This window comes from Anolis carolinensis, chromosome 1 (assembly GCF_035594765.1).
Source record: "Anolis carolinensis isolate JA03-04 chromosome 1, rAnoCar3.1.pri, whole genome shotgun sequence".
NCBI lineage: Eukaryota > Metazoa > Chordata > Lepidosauria > Squamata > Dactyloidae > Anolis > Anolis carolinensis.
Genome location: NC_085841.1, coordinates 269,605,223 through 269,630,097, shown reverse-complemented (window position 1 = coordinate 269,630,097; position 24,875 = coordinate 269,605,223). Strand labels below are relative to the sequence as shown.

At 38.4% G+C, this 24,875-nt stretch overlaps 1 protein-coding gene across 7 annotated transcripts in view; it reads right to left on the bottom strand.

Moving 5' to 3' along the window:
• sergef (secretion regulating guanine nucleotide exchange factor) overlaps positions 1–24,875 on the bottom strand; it is a 159,402-nt gene that overhangs the window by 72,525 nt on the left and 62,002 nt on the right. For 3 of the 7 annotated variants that reach the window (XR_010001921.1, XM_062967667.1, XM_003214809.4), the window contains exon 10: positions 23,973–24,009. The exons of 1 other annotated variant lie outside the window; for it this stretch is intronic. Coding sequence is in view for 4 of the 6 variants with exons in the window: in XM_062967667.1 (XP_062823737.1) it covers positions 23,973–24,009 (37 nt within the window). In the remaining 2 variants the exon portion in view is untranslated. Of the gene's footprint in view, positions 1–18,636; positions 19,093–21,085; positions 22,969–23,972; positions 24,010–24,875 lie in introns of those variants that run through there. 3 more of the 7 variants (XM_062967665.1, XM_062967666.1, XR_010001922.1) reach the window with 3 other exon arrangements.

Sequence of the window (24,875 nt, the reverse complement as noted above, 5' to 3'; positions counted from 1 at the left end):
TTTTTCAAAAAAATGTAACATTTAATTTCTTTCCCTCTCTCCTTCAAATCAAAATTGATAAAGCGTGGAATGCCAAGCATGCATTATGGCCTGAACCAATTCTATGCTCTCTCAAAAAGGGGAATGCCGATTTCCAGTGCAAACTAATAGTATGAGGTTACATTAATACCGTCCCTCCAGATTTTCACATTCTGCACAAGTTCTGGGAACAGAGCTCCTGCAGAGATCTACAAATGTGTCTCCAGCTTTACCAAGTACAGCTGTGATTCCTGAACTTGCCAATTAATCAAAAATATTCAGTTGCACAGCAGGTTCTGAACTCTGCTTTGAACACTAGTGCCAACTTTTAAATCCAGATATACAACTAAGGTTTCTTCAAATGCAGTGCTCAAAATTAAGAGAGTTTTTTTTTTGAGATTTCAATGTAGGGGAAAGCATATATATATATATATATATATATATATATATATATATATATATATTCATTCCTTATATTACTCCAAGAAGAAAGTAGTTACAATAATGCTATACAATAGGCCCGAGATATCAACAGGAGTTTGGTTTCAGGACTCCTGTAGATACCATGCAAGGTGTCTGTAGATGCCTAAGTCTCATTATATACAAAGTCATAGTAAAATTGTGTTCCTTATATCAAATGGTGAAATCAAGGTTTTTGCCTTTTGGATTCTTTTCAGCCATGGAACATAGAATCTGTCAGTGCAGAATCTGTGGATATGAAGGGCTGGCTACACCTCTTCATTCTTCAACAGTACTAAAATAAATTACTTTATGGTTGGGTTTTTAGAAAAGAAAAGGTTCAAAAGTCCAGAATGGTTCAAAATGTGTTGTAAAAAATACTTAAGGAGTGTTTCTGTTACAAAAATTCCAGCTTAACCGATTTCAAGAAACTGATTACTATCTCTGTTTGCAATTAAATTATGAGTTCAGATTTGAATGTGAGCAATAGCAAGAGAAATAAAGATGAAGGAAATCAAGAATCTCTGCCCAGGTTGGTTTTGACTGTTTGTATCCCCACATCATTTGTACTTGGAATGTGTCCTCATTCTTTGACAAAGACCTTAAGGCAATGCACCTAGTAGTGACATTCATCAAAGAGACACTAATTTGTTGGCATTGTCCTACTCTGAGATGCATCAAGGCCTACAGGACGAACCATGGGCAACATGAACTTTACAAGCATGTCACGCGAGCCAGTGAATAATCTAAAGCCATTATTTGTGACAGGGATGTTCTCATTCCCTCTGCTGACACACAGCATCCTGAATGGGAAGACATGGCTTGGTTGAAATAGCCCTTTGATAATGCGGTCAAATGAGTACAAAAATGGAAACATCAGTCAACCTACACTAAACAAAAGAAGTTGCAAGGCACCAAGACAATGAAGATACATGGCAAGGGTATATTTATAAAGCTCTCTTTAAGGCTCTCGTGATGTATATAATGTACAAAGAAACAGTCTCAAATTCTAAAGACAAATTCATTCTTCATAACTCAATTCACCAAAGAACCCATTTTCTAATCAAGCATTTTAGATTTCTATCTGCTGAGTGCACATAACTTTTCAGAGTCAGATCAGATGAGAGAAATGTATCAAGCCATTTTGTTTCAAACACTGTCAACTTCTAGGTAGCCCGCCATATCTGTGGGGGATAATTTCCAATATGCCCCACAAACACAATAATCCATGGACTCCGATGTCCTTTATAAAGGGATTCTATTCACATTCAGTGTAGTGAACATAGGAATGTGTTTGGGAATATTTATACCCTTTTTAGGAGGAAAATCCTGAGAGTGCCTTGGACCGCAAGAAGATCCAACCAGTCCATCCTCCAGGAAATAATGCCTGGCTGCTCACTGGAGGGGAGGATATTAGAGGCAAAGATGAAGTATTTTGGCCACATCATGAGAAGGCAGGAAAGCTTGGAAAAGATCATGATGCTGGGGAAAATGGAAGAAAAAAGGAAGAGAGGCCGACCAAGGGTGAGATGGATGAGTGGTATCCTTGAAGTGACTAGCTTGACCTTGAAGGAACTGGGGGCGGTGACTGCCGACAAGAGGCTCTGGCGTGGACTGGTCCATGAGGTCACTAAGAGTCAGAAACGACTGCGTGAATGAAGAAGAAGAAGATCCTTTCTAACGGCCTCATCACATTGGGCTAAAATCTCCAGCATGCATCAATTTTAGCCCAGGTCACCCTTGGAACCAGCCGGCTCCCATCACATAATGTTGTGTCAGCTCCATGGGTGAAGCAGGGCAGAGCTGGCACATGTCGTTGGCAGGGCAACATGAGAGAGCTCCCATGTTACCATACAGTCTATGGGGGAAGCTGTGCGTACCACGCGTGCTCATGCTTCCCCAATGTGATTACCCTCCCTTGGATCCAGGTGATGCAGGGTGTGGGGAGCCGGATTCCCCATGCCCCACAGTGAAGTGGAGACCGCTGCCGGCCACTGGAGGTCTGATGTGGTGTTAAGAGTATATCTGCACCATAGAAGTAATGAAGTTTGACAGCACTTTAACTGTAATTTGGTGAAGCACCACAACTCTTGGGCAGAGAAAGTGAAAGACATTGTAAAACTACAACTCCCATGATTTCATAGCATTAACCCATGACAGGTAAAAGGCATCAAACTGTATTCATTATACAACTTTGTTGCACCTTAACAACTGTTTGGCTATGATTTGCTTCACTCCACCAAGTTCCTTGCAAATCTTTTCGGTGGCTGCTCCCAGGCTGGGGAATTCCCTCCCAAGAGAGACCAGAACGACCCATCCCTGCTGGCCTTCTGCAAACAGGTCAAGACTTTCCTTTGCCAACAGTATTTTGGGAATGGTAAGGGGAGGCTCTGGGGAGGGTGGAATTAGGGGGATATGATTTTTAAAGCCCATTTTAATGTATTTGCTGTGTTTTGTGTTTTGACCACACTGTTATTATTTAATTGTTTCCCACTGTTTAGTGTGGATAGATGTTAGCCGCTTTGAGTCCCCATATGGAGAAAGGCGGGTTATAAAATATAATAATAATAATAATGATAATGATAATGATAATGATAATAATAATAATAATAATAACAACAACAACAACAACCTATTTCCTAAGGACTAGTATGGCCATTCACACACAGTAACAGAGCTGTAAGATACTCCAAAGACAACTGTCGTGCAGAAACAGTTCCTGTCTTCCTCTCTCTTGTTCTCTTTTCTGCCTCAGTGGTTTCCTTTCCCTCAACAGGTAAGTACCATGCCTCTCTCAACAGGCCACCAAGTGAGGCAGGGGAGAAGCAAGACATTCTTCACTGCTTTAAAAAATAATTTTGATGCATGGTTGGTTGAATCCATGAAAACCACATATATGGAGAACTATATGTACATTGGGGTTGTTTTGTGTTTTCCGGGCTGTATGGCCATGTTCCAGAAGTATTCTCTCCTGACATTTCACTCACATCTATGGTAGGCATCCTCAGAGGTTGTGAGGTATGTGGGAAAACTAAGAAAGAAATGTTTATATATCTATGGAAAGTCCAGGGTGGAAGAAGAACTCTTGTCAGTTGGAGGCAAGTGTGAATGTTGTAATTAAACACCTTAATTAGCATTGAATAGCTTCATCTCCTGGCTTCATCCTGTCTGGGGGAATCCTTTGTTCAGAGTTGTTAGCTGCCCCTGATTGATTCATGTCTGGAACTCCTCTGTTTTTAGAGTGTTGTTCCTTATTTACTGTTCTGATTTTTGAGTTTTTTAATACTTGTCGCCAGATTTTGCTCAATTTCATAGTTTCCTCCTTTCTGTTGAAATTGTCCCCATGCTTGTGGATTTCAATGCCTTCTCTGTGTAGTCTGACATGATAGTTGTTGGAGTGGTCGCGCATTTCTGTGTTCTCAGATAATATACTGTGTCCAGGTTGGTTCATCAAGTGCTCTGCTATGGCTGAGTTAGTCTGCAGTGCCTTTCATGTTCCTTGACTCCTGTTTGGGCAATGCTGCTTTTGGTGGTCCCTATGTAGACTTGTCCACAGCTGCATGGTATCTGGTAGATTCCTACAGAGGTAAGAGGATCCCTCTTGTCCTTCGCCGAACATAGCATTTGTTGGATTTTTGTAGTGGGTCTGTAGACAGTTTGTAGGTTGTGTTTCTTCATCAGTTTGCCTATGCAGTAAGTAGTTTCCTTGATGTATGTATATTTTAATTTACAGTTTTAACAAAGCAAGCCTGTCAGTTGGGTCTGGTGCTGCCAGCCCCCCAGAGGATTCCTGAAAAGAACCTACAAAGGACTGCAGAATATATTTTCTTCTTCCACAGATTTACTCTGAAACAAATAATGTTTAATTTCAGCATTTAGAATATTTTATCAGAACATCTTTCAGGAAGGGCTGAAGACTGTTCAGGCTAAACTAAAGTCTTCTCATACTACAATGCACTGGTAGGGAAGGATGAGCAACTTGATGAAAATGCCTGTGGGTGGCTATAGTGTGCACAAGTGCAATACATAAAAACAAAACTTGCTTTTTTTCCTATAGCTACTCCCAGGTTCGCTGAGAATGAGTGTGATGTTGTCTACTCATTTGGTGATTGATGGCAATGAACCACAAGCTGAGAAGTTCCTTTTTAAAAAAAAAACAAATTACCGGTAGTTACGAATATAGAGCCAAGCCTCACACATAGTTGCCATTACAAAAGTAACTTTCCACTTGACCCAGTTCGCAATATCAACTAAAATAACTGTTTTTAGTTACATTAAAAAATCTTGGGGGGGGGGGGGTTCACTATGAGGCACATAATGAATCAGCATTTGAACCACAGAATATCCTCCTCTGTTATTTCGTGGAGCCACCCTTTTCTGATAGTTCATTGTACACAAACCTTGTCTTATGCACAAAATATTTTAAAACTATATTGTGTATAAAATTATCTTCAGGCTATGTGTACAGAGTGTATATGAAATATTAACAAATTTCATATTAACAAATATGGACTTGTGTCCCATTTCCAAGATATCTCATTATGTATTTACAAGTAATCTAAGATCCCACAAAATCAAAAATATGGAAAACTCCTGGTCCCAAGCATTTCAGATTAAGATATATTCAACTTGTATTTAATTACCATAGTTGCAGCTATTCCATCTCTTGTTCTATCTAAGCAGTAAATGCCCATAAAGGCAGGTTTGTCATACACAGCCTCATTATTTTCCAGCAGTAGACCTTGCTCTTTCTTTTGCAGTGAATTACAGCAGATTAATACAGCACGATTCCACTTTATTACATAACATGACACTTGGGATTTTCTTCATGAAAAAACATGTCACAGTGTGCTTAGAATAGCCCCACCCCTCTTTCTTGGCTTCTGCTCGAACTGTCTTCTTTTTTGATGGAAAGAAACTGTGATGACTAGTTCTGAAATTCCCAGAAAGCCTGCTTCACCCACCTTATTAGAGCAGCAGAGATATTTTCTGTACAGCAGACAAAAAATGTACCAAAACAGCCTTAGAGAAGGGTAAAGTATTTTCTTTCTATCTTCTATGTCCTTTCCTTTCTCCATCCCTTTTCCCAAGACCTCTTTTGTCCTGTGTGTGTGTATGTGTGAGTGTTTCCCTCTCTCCACAATGTCTTTCACTCTTTAAGGCTCCTATACTGTGCATCAATGTTTCTATGTTCTTGTTTGTCCATGTTCCATTTTCCTATGGGAAAAGACTATTTTCGGCTACTTTGAAGGATAGGAGGTTGGCATGATTCTTCGTTTTTGGCCAGAATACACACATATATAGTGGCAATGGAGGGGGAAGTCCTCCACAGAAGCCTCCAAGCAACAAACAACCTACAGTCCACACAAATCAAATCCCTGATCTGGAGCCTTTTCCATTGGATTTCTGCCTTTTTTGGTCTTTAATTGCTATTAGCCATCTGATGGATAATTTTGCTTCAAAAAAGACAAGGGAAGTGTGAACATTATTCTGGACCTTGATGATTGGTACCATCAATCAGGGTATCATTTTGGACCTGTTTCACAGCCCAACAATAAAAATTTCTCAATGGTTTTTAGGTTTTAGGTTTTTAGGCCTGTTCCTGGGGTTATTTGGGGCACTGATTCAAAAAAATTACATTGAATAGACCACATCAGCTCTAGTTTCATAGATATAGTTATCATTGATGTTTAGATTGTCCGCTTAGGGAGAACACTTCATTTCTTAAGAGTTTAAGAAATGTGTGTGTGTTTTATTCATCTGACAAGCAAATTGTTGAAAAAGAAAAAATAAATTAGACAACGTGTTGATTTTAGGAAAAAATCCACATTCCTTAATCACTCTGGTCCATTTCATGGATCACTTGTGTTAGAACATGTATGTAATGTTACCAAGAACTCAAGGCTGAAAGGAAAATGACATGCTTTGCAATTGTTTCTAGTTTTAAATGACCTTCTATGGATGGAAACCCCTAGTACTTTGCATGTGCTCCAACTGAAGGCACAGGAGATAGCAGAGATGTGCATGTCACCATTGGATTTAGTTACGCCTCATGCAAAAAAAATGGTTGGAGGAAGAGGCGACTTCCTGCCGCAGCTCTTCACTACATGAATAATGCATGGTGCTACATCAAAGAGTGTGCAATGCTAGCAAGCGAGAGTGGCTGCCCATATGGTTACAGTGAAGGGGTCATGATTACTCATGAATTCATGGTTCATGCAATGAGCTAGAAGGGACAGGCTGGGCAGATAGATGGGTGTCTAAAAAGAGTAAAGTCACAGTAAACCTGTCTGGCAGTTTGCTTTTATCAAACCAGGTTAAAAGTTCTTCAGGGAATGTGGGGACAGGGAAGAAACAGGGCTGGGGAGTGACTCTTGTGGCAGAACATCATTAAAGAAAGAGAACAATCTGACTTGAAGGTTCAGCAAGATTATGGTTAATACCAGTGTTTCCCACTTGCTCTCACTCTGAACAGATAACCCACCAGAGCAAGCATGGATTTCAGATCCATAATGGTAGTGAGTTAAAGATGCCATGGATACTAGCCAAATCACTCACTTGGCCTTCCTAAGCTAAAACAGCCGGTTTGTTCTCATCAGACCAGCCAATTTAGCTGGGCAGCAGAGTTTTGTCAGATGTGATCAACTGGGTGTGCTTTTTAAAAAATAACCCAGCTTGATTGCTCACAGCAAAGTTTTTAGGTGTTAAGTCATTTAGCAGAATTAAGTTGACTCATGATTCAAGTGGTGTTAAAACAATTCTGTACACCCAGCTTCCTCCTTCCAATAATAGGCTTTCAAGGGGAAATGACATTTTAAAAGGTGTTAGGTGAAAAGTTACCTTGTTTTGATAGCCAAATCACCTCTCATTGTCCTCCCTGCTTTGCTACAGCCACTGCTCAGTATTCCAAGGCAGTCACTTTCCCAAAAGACTGCTATACTGACAATCTAACTCAATTAACTAGACAGAGGACACATCCATAGACTTGTACTCTGGGAAAAGCCCCATTACAGGGTAAAAGAGTAAGAAAATGGTTTTCTAAACTGATTTCATCCACCACCACTGAAAATGTAAACAACCTACTGTACTTGATCTTTTCCTTTTCAGAGCAGTCCCTTCACTGTCTTTACAGCAAGATAATGCCAGTCTTTTATAACATCTGCCTTCCATATTGCCCAAGATAAATGTATAACCAAAGCAGTGAAAATCCTGTATTTTAAAGAAGGGACAACTATTTAATAACAGCACAATCAATAACTAGGTGAAAAAATGCCAAACAAGTAAGCTGACATGCCCATCTTTTATTTATTTCCTTCGGCAAATAGTACTCCAGCCTTCATGGTCTGAAGAGGATAAAAGCAGCTCAATAAACCATTACAAACATGCCATTGCAGCGGTTGCGGAGACTTCAAGCCTCTGCATATTCCAAAATTTAAAATGGCGATTTAAAATCTTTTTTTTTAAAGTAAAATTACCCACAGTTCCATTGTCTTCACCCACCATGAAACCCACAAACAAGTACAGTAGAGTCTCACTTATCCAACATTCACTTATCCAACGTTCTGGATTATCCAACGTAGTTCTGCCTCCCACCCGGATCCACAGCTGTTTCTCTAGGCAGAAAGGACTGAACTTTTTACACATTTAATTTCCGACAATGTTGTTACTGTAAGTTCATTTTATGCAATTCTGCCTTTATTTGTAGTCAATTTATTAGCCAGTGTTTTTGTTGTCAATGTTTTCAATACATTGTGATGTTTTGATGCTAAATTCATAAATACAGTAATTATTACATAATGTTACCGTGTATTGAACTGCTTTTTCTGACGATTAAATGTAAAACATGTGTTTTGGTGCTTAATTTGTAAAATCATCACGTAATTTGACGTTTAATAGGCTTTTCCTTAATCCCTCCATATTATCCAACATTTTCGCTTATCCAACGTTATGCCGGCCCGTTTATGTTGGATAAGTGAGACTCTACTGTACTCACCAATTTTCTGTTTTGCTCCAAACTTCAGAATGAAACCACAGTGATGATTTCACAATGAAAAATGTAAGCACTGGTCATGTGATGATACTTAACTTAGTTTCTTCACCTCAGAGCTGCACAGTTATATGAGAAAACAGGCCCCCGGGAAGAGGGGAAAGATTGTTCCTTTATCAGTCTGTACTACTGAGCATCCCCTGACCTATTTTATTACTAAAAATAGCCTTTCTTAGGTCACAACTGCAAATTGAATTCTGCTGCTTCATTGCCCTCCGCATCTCACTGAGCTGCCTACATAGAGGGCTTTAAGAAGTTTAACCCATACACTACCAAAAATATAAAATATTCAAGGCCTCTGCAAAGAGGAATATTATAAATACCTTTCCTGGTAGATTCAGTTTGGCTAGGATTTTATTGGCAGAATGTATCAAAATATGATATTAATACTGTTGTTCTATCATTGTAGAAAGTGCATCTTCAAACCAATTCTAACCTAGGGTGACTCTATCCTCAGGATTTCTGGCAATTTTTGTTTATAGGGCTTGCCTCTGCTTTCCTATGAGGTTGAAAGTGTGCAACTTGCTCAAGGTTATCCATGGCTGACTGAGGATTCCCTAGTTAGATCGCATCTTCTCCTATGAACCTGAACAAACTTTAAGATCTGCTGGGGAGGCCCTTCTCTCGCTCCCACCGCCGTCACAAGCACGGTTGGTGGGGGGGGACAAGGGAGAGGGCCTTCTCGGTGGTGGCCCCCCAGCTCTGGAACTCCCTCCCCAGAGAAATTAAATTTGCGCCTGCCTTGGCCACCTTCCAGAAAGATCTGAAAACTTGGTTATTCCAATGTGCTTTTGATTAAGCGGTTCAACAACTGACCTGGCCCTTCCACCTCTAACTTAATACCTGTCTCTGCACTTTATTACTAGCCCCATCCTTACAATATATTGCACATGCCCTGCCCCTCCTCCAGCTCTGTTTATGCCCATTGTGCTTAGCTACTGGTTATTGATTGTTGTTGAGTTTATGTTTTTTATAATGTTTTATATGTTTTTATGTGCTTCGTACATGTGTTGTATTTTATGGTGATATATTTTAATTTTGTTTTATGGGCTCTGTCCCAATGTAAGCTGCCCTGGGTCCATTCGGGGAGATGGAGCAGGATATAAGAAGTTGTTGTTGTTGTTGTTTTTGTTAGACACTCAAACCATTCACTATGCTGGCTCAACAACCAATATATCAGATATAATATATAATCACCCTAACTACAGTAGAGTCTCGCTTATCCAACCTTTGCTTATCCAATGTTCTGTATTATCCAACGCAGTCTGCCTTTTAGTAGTCAGTGTTTTGTAGTCAATGATGTCAATACACTGTGATATTTTAGTGCTAAATTCATAAATACTGTAATTACTACATAACATTACTGTGTATTAAACTGCTTTTTCTGTCCTTTTGTTGTAAAACATGATGTTTTGGTGCTTAATTTGTAAAACCATAACATAATTTGATGTTTAATAGGCTTTTCCTTAATCCCTCCTTATTATCCAACATTTTCACTTATCCAACATTCTGCAGCCCTGTTTATGTTGGATAAGCAAGACTCTACTGTACTAGCCATCAACAGCCTCATCCTCCACAAATATATGCAATTCCTTATATCTTGTCCCCTATATCTTGTGGTAGTCCTAGTCCAGCATTCAAACCACTATACCATATCATGCTCTCTATTCTATCATGAACTTTAGCACAACTAAATTTTATTTTATATCTACCTTGTAAGAGTGCATATGGCTACAAGTTAAATATGTAATTTGTAATATCCAAGCTCAAGAATGAAAAGGCATTACAATACTGTTAAACTGACTCCACAGCATAATGTACAAACACATTTGGCCTTTAATCAAGTTGAACTTAGCAGGTGATTCATGCCCTGAATCATTCACACTGAGTATGGGTAGCAAAGTCAATTTAACGGGGAGGGAAGAGTGGGAATTTTGTTTACTATACAAATGAGGTCACTTAGACTTCAGCAGTGCTGTTTATTATGCAGCCATGGTGGCTATCCTAAGGGAAAACAAGCAAAACCTGCTTTTTTGAGTTCAGGCCAGGAGTGTGGAGTATCATGCCATGCTGAAGGTAGCTCAGGTCACCATGTGTCAGCTGTGTTCCTCACAGCTTGTTCATTAAGCTTTGTAGTTTATAGAGATAAGGATCCAACTGTGAGAAGTTATTGCTTTATCAGGAAAATATTATAAAAGGAGAGGGTAGAAAATTTTAATTGAAGGCCTCAGGCTGAAATTCAGTTGTGTCCAACTGCTGGTAGAGCAACGTCCACCTTAAACTGAGATATAACATTGGTCCACCTAACAAAGTATTGTTAATTCTTACTGACAACAGTGGCACTCCAGGAATTCAGACATTTTCCCTAGCCCTACCTGCAGATCATGGTATTTTCTACTCTCCCATCCTAGTACTAATTCGAATGAGATCAAATGTGTTCACCATGGAATTCAGGAATTATTTTTTTCTCACAGAAATGTATTTTTAGGGTATTCCCAGATCTGAAATGTGGGGAGAAAATGAAAAAAAAACCTACACTAGCAAATATTGGATACAACCTTCAGATACTTCAACAATATTTTTGGAGTGATCCAATCTTCTCCGACTTGGAGTCCTGCAGAAGTGTTGAACTATATTTCCCATCATCTTCAGCCAACAATAGAAATGCCTCAACAATTGAAACAAAAGGGCATTCACATTTCCAAGGTAGGTATGCTGATTTCTCTTTATCATCCATGTGTTTAAACACATTCTTTTCAACAGCATAAATCCAGAGGAGCAAGCATTTAATAACCATCTGGGTTGTGAAACTGTCTAGTTTTTCAAGCCATAACTAAATTGTCCTTTAAAGCCAATTAAGATAAAAGCTTTTGAGTTTTTCCAAGGTTGTGGTTTGCTGTCAGTCAGAAACAAAATTAAAAAGATGTACTAAAACACAAGGGCAAGCAGTCTACAGCATAACTTCAAAGTATTAATATATTATTTTTTAAAAGAGGCATCAGGGTGGGGACAATTAAATATTATTCATGATTATTATTATTAATTTATTAAACAAAGATATTATTGACCATATTGAAAAAGCACATACTTTGTAAAGGAGGCAACAAACAGATGTTGGGCAATTGTAACAGAGGGTAGGTTGGATTGTTGTGTGTTTTCTGGTCTGTTGTTATACCTCACAACCCCTGAGGATGCCTGTCATAGATTTGGGTGAAACGTCTGGAGAGAATGCTTTTGGAACATAGCCATACAGCCTGGAAAACACATAACAACCCTGTGATTCCAGCTATGAAAGCCTTCGACAACACAGAGGGTAGGTTTGTTATATGTACAAAGGTCTCATATGGTGCGTACGTTACATTTATTTATTTATTTATTTATTTATTTATTTATTTACAGTATTTATATTACACCCTTCTCACCCCGAAGGGGACTCAGGGCGGATCACATTACACATATAAGACAAACATTCAATGCCTTGACATAGAACAAAGACAAAGACATAGGCTCCGAGCTGGCCTCGAACTCATGACCTCTTGGTCAGAGTGATTGGTCTCAGCTGGCTGCAGCTGGCTGCTCACCAGCTTGCGCCACAGCCCGGGCCTTACATCCAACGTATAAATAAAATCTTTCCCTGTAGCAACACAAGTAAATCCATGTCTCTTTATCTGGAGATTAATTACACTGAATTGAAAAGATTTTTTTTTTCAAAATCAGTTGTGCATAGAATTACTGCCTTCTTAGCTTGTTCTTTTTGATCAATCAAGTTCTCGCTGGTGTCAATTCACATCATGATTCAATCTGAGGAACACATGGCTGTTGCAAAATGAGGGCCATACCAACAAAGAGTCAGACAAAGCCTCTGATGCCAACCCCAAGGCAATACAAAAGCCATGAGGAGGCCATCCGTAGTGCATGCAACAACAATTGAGAACAGAATTGGTTGCAGGGTGTGAAAAGGACAAGTAAGAAAATTTGGTACTAATGCCATGGTATCATATAGAATTGACCATACAATATGCCACAGGGGCACAAACAGATATTAAAGAAAGACAAAGAATGTAAGAAAGATTGAGTACAATGAGAAGCACAGACCTAGGCAAAGTCTTTTTAGCAGTTGGGGGGGGGGGGGGGATGGAGCTGGGCATAAAACCTGGGAGAGAAGAGGAATGGAGTGGAATATCCCCAAACTAAGGCCCGGGGGCCGGATGCGGCCCTCCAAGGCCATTGACCTGGCCCCCGCCCTCAGTTTTAGACTTAGGCTCGCCCAAAGTCTGAAATGACTTGAAGGCACAACAACAACAATTGATTATCTCATTGGCCAGAAGCAGGCCCACACTTCCCACTGAAATCCTGGTAAGTTTGCAGTATGTTGGTTAAAATTATTTTTATTTTTAAATATTGTATTGTTTTTCATTTACCAATATTGTAAATGAAATATTGTAAATGAATGATATGGTAATAATATAATATATTGTAATAAAAATATTATGTATACATATAATATTGATAATAAATATTATAATGTAATACAATATAATATTTATTTATTTATTACAGTATTTCTACCCCCGCCCTTCCCACCCAATAGGGGACTCAGGGCGGCTAATAATAATAATAATACAATATACAGTAGAGTCTCACTTATCCAACACTTGCTTATCCAACGTTCTGGATTATCCAACGCATTTTTGTAGTCAATGTTTTCAATACATCGTGATATTTTGGTGCTAAATTCGTAAATACAGTAATTACTACATAGCATTACTGCGTATTGAACTACTTTTTCTGTCAAATTTGTTGTATAACATGATGTTTTGGTGCTTAATTTGTAAAATCATAACCTAATTTGATGTTTAATAGGCTGTTCCTTAATGCCTCCTTATTATCCAACATATTCGCTTATCCAACATTCTGCCGGCCCGTTTATGTTGGATAAGTGAGACTCTACTGTAATAATATTGTATAATATAATAATATTAATTATATATTATATATTAAATGTAATATTACTAATAATATTACGGTATAGTGGTATAGTGCAATATAGTAACATATAATGCTAATATTGTGCTATGCTAATAATATAATATATTGTATGTACATACAACTTGTAAGCCGCTCTGAGTCCCCTTCGGGGTGAGAGAGGGTGGGGTAGAAATGTAATAAATAAATAAATAATTGTTGCTGGTTTGTTTTTGTTTTTTGGTTTTTGGTTTTTTGCATTATAAATAACACATGTGCAGTGAGCATAGGAATTTGCTGGTTTTTTTTTTTTTCAAATGATAATTCAGCCCCTCAACAATCTGAGGGACCATGAACCGGCCCTCCACTTAAAAAGTTTGAGGACCCCTGTCCTATACTCTCCAACAGTTTACAAATAAAATATGGGTCACGTATGTTGTATGTCCAAGCAATATCAGAATGTGGTCAAGATTGTAAAGGTTTTTAATGAGGATGAATACATAAACTTGGAGAAGCTGTAGCAGGTTGCTTTTGCTTGAACCTAGTGAGTTAATTAAATACAAATTACTTTTTCCTTTTGAACTTGGTCTGCAACCGCTGAAATAAACTGAGGTCAAACAAAGAGTGGGAGAAGGGGTAAATTAGGACATTGTAAAAGCGATTGGAAAGGTGAATAACAGAGGATTATTTAGGACTGCCTCTGCCAAACTAAGAATTGATGGCAGTTGACAACTAATGACAAAGCCACCAGAACAAATATTAAATATAAAGAAGAAACTAGTCTATATGGTGTCTGCTAGGAAGGTGTTTCCACAGGATATGGATAGATTAGATCTTGATATTTTTCTAGGCCATTTGCTAGCAATCATTCTGAACCAGCTAACCTAAGTTACTTCCAGAAGCCTCAATTTTGACCACTTGAATTCAGGAAATATTTTAAATCGTTTATTTAATTATAGATTTTTCCTAGGCCAGGATATTTGAGGTCAGGCAAAGTGGACAATTAAGTTTCCATTAGGATGAATTGACAGATAAACTGGCTCACAGGTTTCATCAATTCCCCTATTTGGAATTTGGATAAAAATTTTAGATACAATTTGGAACAGCTGCAAAGGTTGTTTGGCCTCACATGCAGCTGCAAAAGCCTTTTCAAGGTGCCTGAAATAGTTATATTATATTCCAAGTACTGTTCCGTCATTGTTTTCAAGAAAAATAGAACTGCAGCCTGGACTTGACAACAGCTTTCCCTTTCATTCTTTCTATTTTTAACTTATTTGTGTTGAACACACGCTCAGCAATGATTATGGCAATTCAAGCATGCCTTCAGTTCAAATACTTCACTCATGCACAGGCCACTGATTCTTTTATATCACACCATTCCAAATATACTTCCATTTCTTGGGATTTTCACAGACTTAAATATTTTGTCTGCCAAGGAAAACAGTGTTCTCATTTCCATTCAAAGAAACATTTTCTAAGAGAAACCTGGTACAATCAACAAACTGATTTTATTTTTAATACATAAATATCCATCTGGGTTTTCTGTGCTGTTGACTAACAAGGTAGTAGATCTTTAGCAAAAGGAATAGGGAAGCACTGCATTTTGGGAAAGATAACAGAAGCCCAATTGCAGCATGCTGAATAAGTTTTTTCCCCCTAGAGAGGTAACTATTTTTGTCAGTTGCAGCAAAGGCAATCACTGCATGGCGCCTTAAAAATAATGCTTTTGTGGACTAGAGTCCTCTTCCTTGGATGTAAGAAATGTTATCCACTGCTGGTAGGTGTGATAAACACATGAGAGCAGGGATTGGAATGAGGGATGGAAATGAAAGATAAGAGGAAAATACATTAAAGCTTACCTTAAGCAAAAGTGACACAGTGGGTACTATAACTGAATCCGGGGAGGGGGGGCATCCTGTTAGGCCAGTGGTTCTCAACCTGTGGGTCCCCAGATGTTTTGGCCTTTAACTCCCAGAAATCCTAACCGCTGCTAAACTGGCTGGGATTTCTGGGAGTTGTAGGCCAAAACACCTGGGGACCCACAGGTTGAGAAACACTGTTTTAGGAATTTACGTAAACTGATTTACAGTCATGTAAAAGTAAGGAAGCAGAGTAAAATGTAGCTAGTTTAACACGACTCTTGTGCCAACTGAACCAACAGTGTGGATATTGAGCTATTAGTCCCACTGCACAAAGGACACCAGAAACTATGGAACTTGTGCCACGGAAACTACCACTAGGACACCATGCAGGACTTCCAATACTCAACTCCCTAGAAGGGTTGCATGTCCTGTCAGGGGCATAACTACAACATTAAAAGTAATATTTATTTATTTACAGTATTTATATTCTGCCCTTCTCACCCCGAAGGGGACTCAGGGTGGATTACAATGAACACATATATGGCAAACATTCAATGCCAACAGACAAACAACATACAGTATAGACAGACACAGAGGCATTTAACATTTTTCCAGTTTTACGATTCCGACAACAGGGGGAGCTGTTGCTTCACTGTCCACTAGTGGCTGTACTTCCTCATTCCTTTCCTCATGTTTTGCTGGCAGTTTTATGGTGTTGTAAATTAGTTAAATTAGCCTCCCGCATAAAGCGTACCTAAATTTCCCTACTTGACAGATGCAACTGTCTTTCGGGGCTGCATAGGTCAACAGCAAGCCAGGCTATTTAATGGTCAGGGGCTTAACCCGACCTGGGCTTTGAACTCATGACCTCTCGGTCAGTAGGGATTTATTGCAGCTGGTTACTAGAGACTTTATTCAAAAACACCTCTATGGATCTCGCCATTAGAGGCGAGTCAAAGAAGATTGTTAGGATGGAACAAATGGCCTACCTACAAAGAAATATTAAAGAAAAGTAAAGGCAGCTTTAATCTGAAATCGTTACAAGAATTAAAGCAAATGCATTAAGATATCTCGTGTTTCCAATATAGACATATAAAAGAATACTATGACAAAAATTAATAAAAGGGTTTTATGGAAAAAATTCTTTTTGGGATAAAATAATGGCTACAAAGAAGAAATTGGTTACAAAGATATACAAGAAACTATTGGAGTGGAACACGGAGACTGAACAGGTCAAAGAATGCATGAATAAATGGCCCACATATATTAGACAACCAATAAAGATGGAGGAATGGAAACGTATGTGGAAGTAGAAATTGAAGTTTACTGGTGCCTATGATTTAAGGGAGAACTGGTACAAAATGATGTTCCAATGGCATATAACAACACAGATTTTGGGAAAAATGAATGAAACCATCCAAAATAAATGTTGGAAGTGCAAATCACAGGAAGGCACGTTCTACCATATGTGGTGGATGTGCGCCAAGACAAAAACATATTGGAAGGAGATCCACAAAATGATACAAAGGATTTTAAAAATTAAATTAGAACTGAAACCAGAATATTTTTAATTGGGACTAATAGACATAAACATGGAAGAAAATAAGGATAGACTATTTAAGTTTTTGACCACAGCGGCAAGAATAATCTTCGCAAGAAGTTGGAGAGAAAGGGAAATTCCCACAATACATCAAGGGAAGGTAAAATCTTAGAAATTATGAATATGGACAAACTTACACAATTATTGGGAAAACATGTAAGGAGATTAAATCAAAAAGTACAGATTGGAAGCTATTTAAAGACTATATGGTTCAGGAAAAACAAAGTTTAAAAATTTAGACCAATCCATTAGTCATAAAAAAATATTTATCTGGAGAAGAGTGGAAGAAAATGAGAAGCATTGAACAAATAGAAAGGAGCTGTACAAAAAACTGAATATTCCACCAGGAAGGAGATTGGAAGTCAAACTACCCCCCCCCCCATTTCCCCCACTTCTCACCCCCAAGATCTCTCCCTCCCCCCCACTCTATATCCAACCTAAATATCCTGGTTTTATACAATGTTTAAAAGTGTTCTGAATAAATTTTTATTTGAAAAAAAGTAATACCATCTGTTATAAGATATTGGTCATAATGTCTTGGCATTGTCAAGTTCATTAACTATACGATATGACAGAAATGCATGATTCAAGTAGAAGTGATGGAATTTAACTTCTTGATCAGTTGTTACCCAATAGACCAGTAATACTAGATTTCAAATGGGTGAAAGAAAACTGGGCAATTGGACTTAGTCTTCAAAGGGTCACAAAACTCTTTCTTGTTTATTGTTGTAACAGGCTAAACTCTTGAAACTTATTACTATGCTACTGAACAGGATGCATTGAGCCATGGTAGATAGAGGCCCAATTGTAATCCCTTATTAGATTTCATCCAAGGCCAGTTTCTAAGCAGAAATCTTGAGAGCAATATCTGACCTTCACATTTGCATGAGACAACCTTGTTGGTCTAGGCCTGGACAAACAAGGTATTACATTTTCCGAACAGGACAACATGTTCCAATTCTACAGCTATACAGGGAACTTCATATTAAATTACAATGATGATCTGCTCCCAGACTTATTATGTGATTCACCAAAATGCAGACATTTGTATTGCTGGTGACTGCCATACATGTACAAGACCTAAAGGCATTCATCAAGACTGAAATCAGTATACTTAATCTTGTTACTGTGTTTTCCTGAACCAGTGACTGCCATATAAATGAGCACTTCATGCATAATGACCTTATTCTAAGAAAATAATTTTTTTGATTTTTTAACCTTCCATATACTGTGCATTTGTTCTACTGTACAAAGATACCACAAGTATTTATTTAACTGCACGTAGCCTTGACTTGAAGTCCCAATTAGTATTAGGTTTTCTCTTTGGCATTTTCTGTTTTATTTTCATTTATCCTGCTCCACATCTTAAAAGAATATACCAGTTAATATTTTGCATTTCAAATATGGGTTTTCATTGTTGATCCCCTAAAAATAAGAGCTGGCACACTGGAGGAGTTAAATGAATAGTAATTCATCAGCAGGTGAGAATGGGTAAAATGGGGTAATGTATGGTATCTACTGCTAAGGAAGGAAAAACTTAGCTACAAATGAGGATTTTGTTGATTAGTCACTGATTTAAAAATTGCTGTATGTAAAACCCATGCCTTTCTATTGAAATTTTCTTCAGCCTTACTGTTGCACCCCTAGGCTGCAGGGCACCTTAAAACCACACCTACACCCCAGAGTATAAACAAGCAAGCTGTTTATTGAAGATTATATGCAAGCAGTAGCAAATAAAAGTTCAAAGTCAATATAATGAATTTTAAATCCACAAAGAACAAAACACTTGAGAATCTTGAAGAAAGAGTCTATAAAAGTCACTCAAAGAACCGAGTCCAATCAGGATATAAAAGTAAGTCCCAGTAAAGGTATCAAGATTAGTCCAAACAAGGTATCAAGGATAATCCAAGGCACAGAGTCAAACTGGAAAACAGGTCAATGTTGGAACACAAGGCAAGAGTCTTGGCTGGAGCAGAAATCCAAACTGCAAACTTACTGTAACATCAACTGGATACACGAAAATCCCCAGAAGCAAGGAGATAGACGGAACAAGAATCAAGGTACACAACTGCAGGAAATAACATGGAATTCACAGGAACAAGAAGCAAGGATCTCTCTCTCTCTCTCGATGAGCAATGAATCTGTCAGAGAAAGCAGCCCTTCTTAAAAGAAACTCAAGGTATCTTCCTGTGAGAAGCCTGCTCATTATTTTGTTTCAATAACAATCCTTTGCTGCGCCTGAAACTCCCTTTCTTTCCTCTGCTCATTTATCACTCTTTCCATTAAACTCATTAATGTTATCACTTCCAGAATCCGAACTAGAATGCCCATCAGGCAAAAGAAGGTCCGACCTTGACTCCTTTGAGGAATGTGGTTCACGCTGCTTGCTTGAAACCATTATGTCTCTGGTCCCAGACTCCACTGGGGCAAACTCTGGCTGCATAGGAGCAGTAATCTCAAGCCTAAACCCAGAGTCCTCTGATAAGCCAGGTGCAGGGAAAATCACAGGTTGATCAGGCCCAACCTCAGGCTCACCTGACAGCTCAGATGGAGGCTGGGCTACAACACTTACACTAGAGGCAAACCATGAGATGCAGAGCCAATCTTAAAAAATGGGGCCACAAAGTGGAGTCCACAACATGAGATTGTGGAGAACAGCAAACCACAGACCACCTAATACAATGCAGTCTGCACCCTGCCACATGCACAATGGAGGACCTTCTTATAGCAACACCAGAGGCACTCGAAATGGCCAGCTGTTAGTCTAAGGACATTTAATATAATGCCAAGTTTTTAACTTTGTTTGTGTTTTAAATACATCACAACTGTACCCTCAGTTCACTTCTAATATGATAAATAAATAAACTGGAGGCAAAGGGCATAAACATAAACATGCATTGGTCATATTCATTTAAACAGATTGCCCTGTTTTTCTTATTCCTCAAAAAATTCCTACTGCTTATTGTTTTTTTTCCTAGTTATGTTCCATTGACTCTGTATTTAGACTTCCCACCTATTTATTCTTGCATGTTGCTCAGCTTTCATTTGCACATGCACCATAAAGCACTTACATTTAGTTGTTTACAGCCTGGTTAAGATTATATAACTATCAAAAGCCTTCTATTTCAAAACAAGGAGGTTCCCTTGCTATCAAGAAGGAAACAACATGCAAAAGGACTGGCAATTAGAGACTAATTTCTATGGGCAACAAATTGTCTCATGCAGATTCGTGCAAGAATGAATAAAGAATCTGCGGTTATTATAAAAATCCCTGCTAGATGCCCTTTAACAACCAATGGACGTGATTCAGATTGCCACGAGAAAGGACACAGTGCTGTTAACAAGCCTGCATGCTGGCCCTTCAGGAAGCTCTTACAATGCAGACCTAGTCAAAGCAGAATTTATCATGTATAATAGATAAAAGTAATAGAAGAGCCTGCTGAGCTTTCTTGCTGTACACTAATGCTCTGTGCTATGCTGAAAGAGCCTCCCAACTAGGAGAGGAGTATGAAAAAAAAATGAAGCAGGGAATTTATGATGATCTCCTGGTGACAGGCCACCGAGTCCCCAGGGATCGTAAGTCAGACACATGATCACATCTCCTCCTTTCTAAGGTTGCTTCGAACATCTAAATAACACTGTCAGCATAGTGGAGAGATCTGTCTGTCAGGCAGCCTTAGCTACCGTTCCCGATTGGTGCTCACTCTGCCATGGAAATACGCCTTTCATAATCTGTTAGCAATGTTTTCTGGGCCAATGCTTTGTACCGTAATATACTTGGAGTTCTAGGACTTAATGGAGAAGAAGCTGGCCTAGTAGAGTAAACAGACCCAAGATCTGATTTTTCCTTCCCTCAATGCAAGAAGAAAAATAAAGTCCTTAGCTGTTGGAATAAAGTTCTTAGCTGTTACATTGTTTCATTAGCAATAACTGCCCAGCTGCAGAATTCTAACTGTGTAAAGCAGGGTCCTCAAACTTTTTAAGCAGAGGGCCAGTCCATAATCCTTCAGACTGTTGAAGGCTGAATTTTCATTTGAAAAAATATATGAACAAATACCTATGCACACTGCACATGTCTTATTTGTAGTGCAAAAAAACAACAACAACAACAACAACGAAAAAGCAATACAATATTTAAAAATAAAAACAATTTTAACCAACATAAACCTATCAGAATTTCAATGGGAAGTGTGGGCCTGCTTCTGGCCAATGAGATAGTCAAGTTAATTAGGATTGTTGTTGTTGTTGTTGTTGTTGTTGTTGTTGTTGTGTGCCCTCAAGTCATCCCAGTCTTTGGGAGAGCCTAAGTCTAAAACTGAGGGCGGGGGCCAGGTAAATGACTGCATCTGGCCCATGGGCCTTAGTTTGGTGACTCCTGGTGTAAAGACAACACACTCCTATCTAAGGGTGCATCTACACTGTAGAATTAATGCAGTTTGGCCCCAGTTTAACTGTCATGGCTCACTGCTATGGAATTATGAGAGTCTTTACAAAGTATTTAGACTTCCCTGTCAAATATGTCCCATGAATCCACAGTAAACAGCCATGGTAGTTAAAGTGGTGTCCAACTGCATTAACCCTACGGTGTAGATTTACCTTATGTGTGAGGATTATTATTCCCATCTATATTCTCACATAAAGCCATTCTAGTCTTACACCTAGAACACTGATAAAAATAATGCCATTAATCCCAGTTCTATGGCCTCCTGAGTTCCCACCCACCAATCCCATAAACACCCTCAACCCCTCCCCCCAAATATGATTTAAAATATTTTTTAGATATTTTCAGGCAATTTGTACCCCATAATCATATAGAATACTTGTCACATTCATGAAAACATGCAAAAATATCCTCACACCCACCATATACAAGCAGTCCAGAATGGTGTACTGCCCCAAACATTTGTTTTTTTATCTCCAGACTCTCTCAAAATGGGAGCAACACAACTGTGGCTATGGATACAAAGGCAAGAGGCATGTTTATTCTTATTCTATAAGGAATGCACTGAGTTATTTGACTTAATTTGATGGAAAGAAGTAGAAGACGGTAAGAACTTTCACATTGACCACTGGATATGGCAACACATCTGGCCCTTGCTTGATTAAAATCTTGCTTAGATCCATGCTCTCCAATCTTCCTCCGGCTCTTGTCATGGATTGCTACAAAATTGCTTGGTCTATGCATTTTATAGAGAGAAAGAGGCTTCTGTTTGTTTGTTAGATGTATTGTAATTTTATAATATTTGTTTATTATTTATTTCCTGTCTGGTTTTGTAGGTCAGGTCCTATATCTCTTCCTTTCTTTTTCCATTTTGTCAGGTTCTTCGCTGCATAGGCTGTATTTCCATTAGAGAGATGCTTTATTGAAAAAGATTCTGTTAGACCACACAGAAGCTTTGCTGGTACCATAACATTTTATTGTTCAGATTAAAGAATGTAACTCTAAGACCCAACATATATAGGGCTCATTTATTAACTGTAGCCAGGGTCATAAAACACATAAATCTTCTGATCCTTAGACCTTTGTTTCCTTTCCCACAAAACCATGTGGAAACTATTGTCTTTTGTGTCCGACAAAAACTGGCTTTAAGATGGAGCAATGATTCAGGACCTATTACCTGTGGAGAACCTTTGCACAATGATGGTAATTTCAGGGCCTTGTTGAAATCTCATGCTAAATCAAAAGATACTGACCTGCAAAGTTATCTCAAAACTGCAGCTATGAATACCCAATATACTAGTCCTCAAATACAGAATGCCCTAAACAGACATTTGTCATGACAAGATAGTCCAAAAGTTGTTGAAAGATGCAGTGCCTCACAGTGTTTCTCTATTTTGCCAAATGAAACTTTGGATGTGAGTATCTCAGAACAGTTGTCGCTCTCGGTAAGGTACATTGATGTCATTTGTGTTCTGGAACGACTTCTTCACTAAATCAGTGAATGAAAGTATAGACATCACGCTTCCTTAGTGAGAAATACAATTGGTCCAAGACATGCCCAGGCTGGACGGCAGAACTGCCAAAAATGGAGACGTAAAAAATGGCATTACCTTTATAAGTACAGTAGAGTCTCACTTATCCAACATTCGCTTATCCAACGTTCTGGATTATCCAACACATTTTTGTAGTCAATGTTTTCAATACATCATGATATTTTGGTGCTAAATTCGTAAATACAGTAATTACTACGTAGCATTACTGCATATTGAACTTCTTTTTCTGCCAAATTTGTTGTCTAACATGATGTTTTGGTGCTTAATTTGTAAAATCATAAGTTAATTTGATGTTTCACAGGCTTCTCCTTAATCTCTCCTTATTATCCAACATATTCGGTTATCCAACATTCTGCCGGCCCGTTTATGTTGGATAAGTGAGACTCTACTGTAATGGCTATGTTTCTTTTCATCCCAATTCAGAACAGATGAGTAGGTGACATATGGGCTATGCAAAGAATATACCATGAACATATAGTACTTCTATATTTCTGCTTTGTTTCATTTTAATTTAAATTCCATGCACATAACATAGATTCATCTTGTACAAAGTTCTGCTACCTTTTAAACTATTGATAGGAAAATAAACACAGCCAAATGAAAAAGTTTTTTAAACTGCTTACATATTTTAGTACTCTGTTTCTCCCTTTTGCATTTCAAGAAAGCAATCAAATTACATTTCCAGTTTGACAAGCAACTTTTTGAAGATTAGATACGCAATCAATATTCTTATGTGGGTCAACTGAAGGCCATAAACCTGCAGCTGAATTTTCTAAAAAAAGAAATCCTTGATTGCTGGTCAGCGAAACTTTTGACCCCAACTTCTATTAGTGTCAGCATTTTGCTAACCATCTCATTTCCACATTTCAGGTTATTTATATGACACACAATGTGCAGTTTAGTTGTAGCATAAATGATAACCTTAATATTCAAGATATAGACTCCTTTGGTTACTACCGGTAATTGAAAAAAGGAAATATTCACAGTCTTTGGTAAAAATTAATTCAATTGATAAATATTTACTTACCAACTATTGCTAGATTATGTTCTGAACCACATGCAATCTGGGGAGGGAAACAAGAATGAATATGAGATGAGCTATGCAATGTTGTTAACATCAATATATAAATATATAAATAATAAATAAAACTTTATTTATATACCAGCCTATCTCCCCAAAGGGACTCGGAGCAGTTTCCAACAAAGAAGTGGCAAACATTCAATGCCAAAATACACAACAAAGAAAAGAATCAGCCCCCCAGATCCCAAATAGAAAATTAACAAAATTATAACAGATAAACCAAATTAAATAATAACACAACCAATCAACCATTACATATCTAACATTTAAAACACAAAACAAATTCAACAAAAATTTAAGCAAATCTTGATCTATTTTAAATTATAAAATTTCATACAGCCAGCCAAGATGGAATAAGGCACCATTTCCCACCTGAGATGGTTATACATGATCTAATCTAAACCTCGTCCTCTCTATATACTAAAGAGCATAAGTGTGTTTTTAGCCATTTTTAAAAAGAGAGTAACAAGAGGGGTGTTTTTAGATCTTTGGGAAGAAAGTTCCAGAGGTGGGGGCAATCACAGAGAAGGCTCCCTCTCTTGTTCCCATCAGGGAACGGGGGTGGAACCAAGAGCAGGGCCTCCTTTGCTGACCATAGTGCCCAAGCCAGTTTGTATGTGGAGATGTGGTTTGCCAAATAGTTTGGGCCCAAACCATTTAGGGCCTTAAAGGGAATAACCAGCACTTTGGTATTTAGCCCACAAGCACACCGGCAGCCAGCGGAGCTGTCACAACACGGGAGTTGTTCTCTCCCTGTCCAGTTAGTAATTTGGCTACCAATCTCTGAACCAGTTGAAGCTTTGAACTGTCTTCAAAGGCAGCCCTTCGTAGAAATGGTTGCAGTAGTCC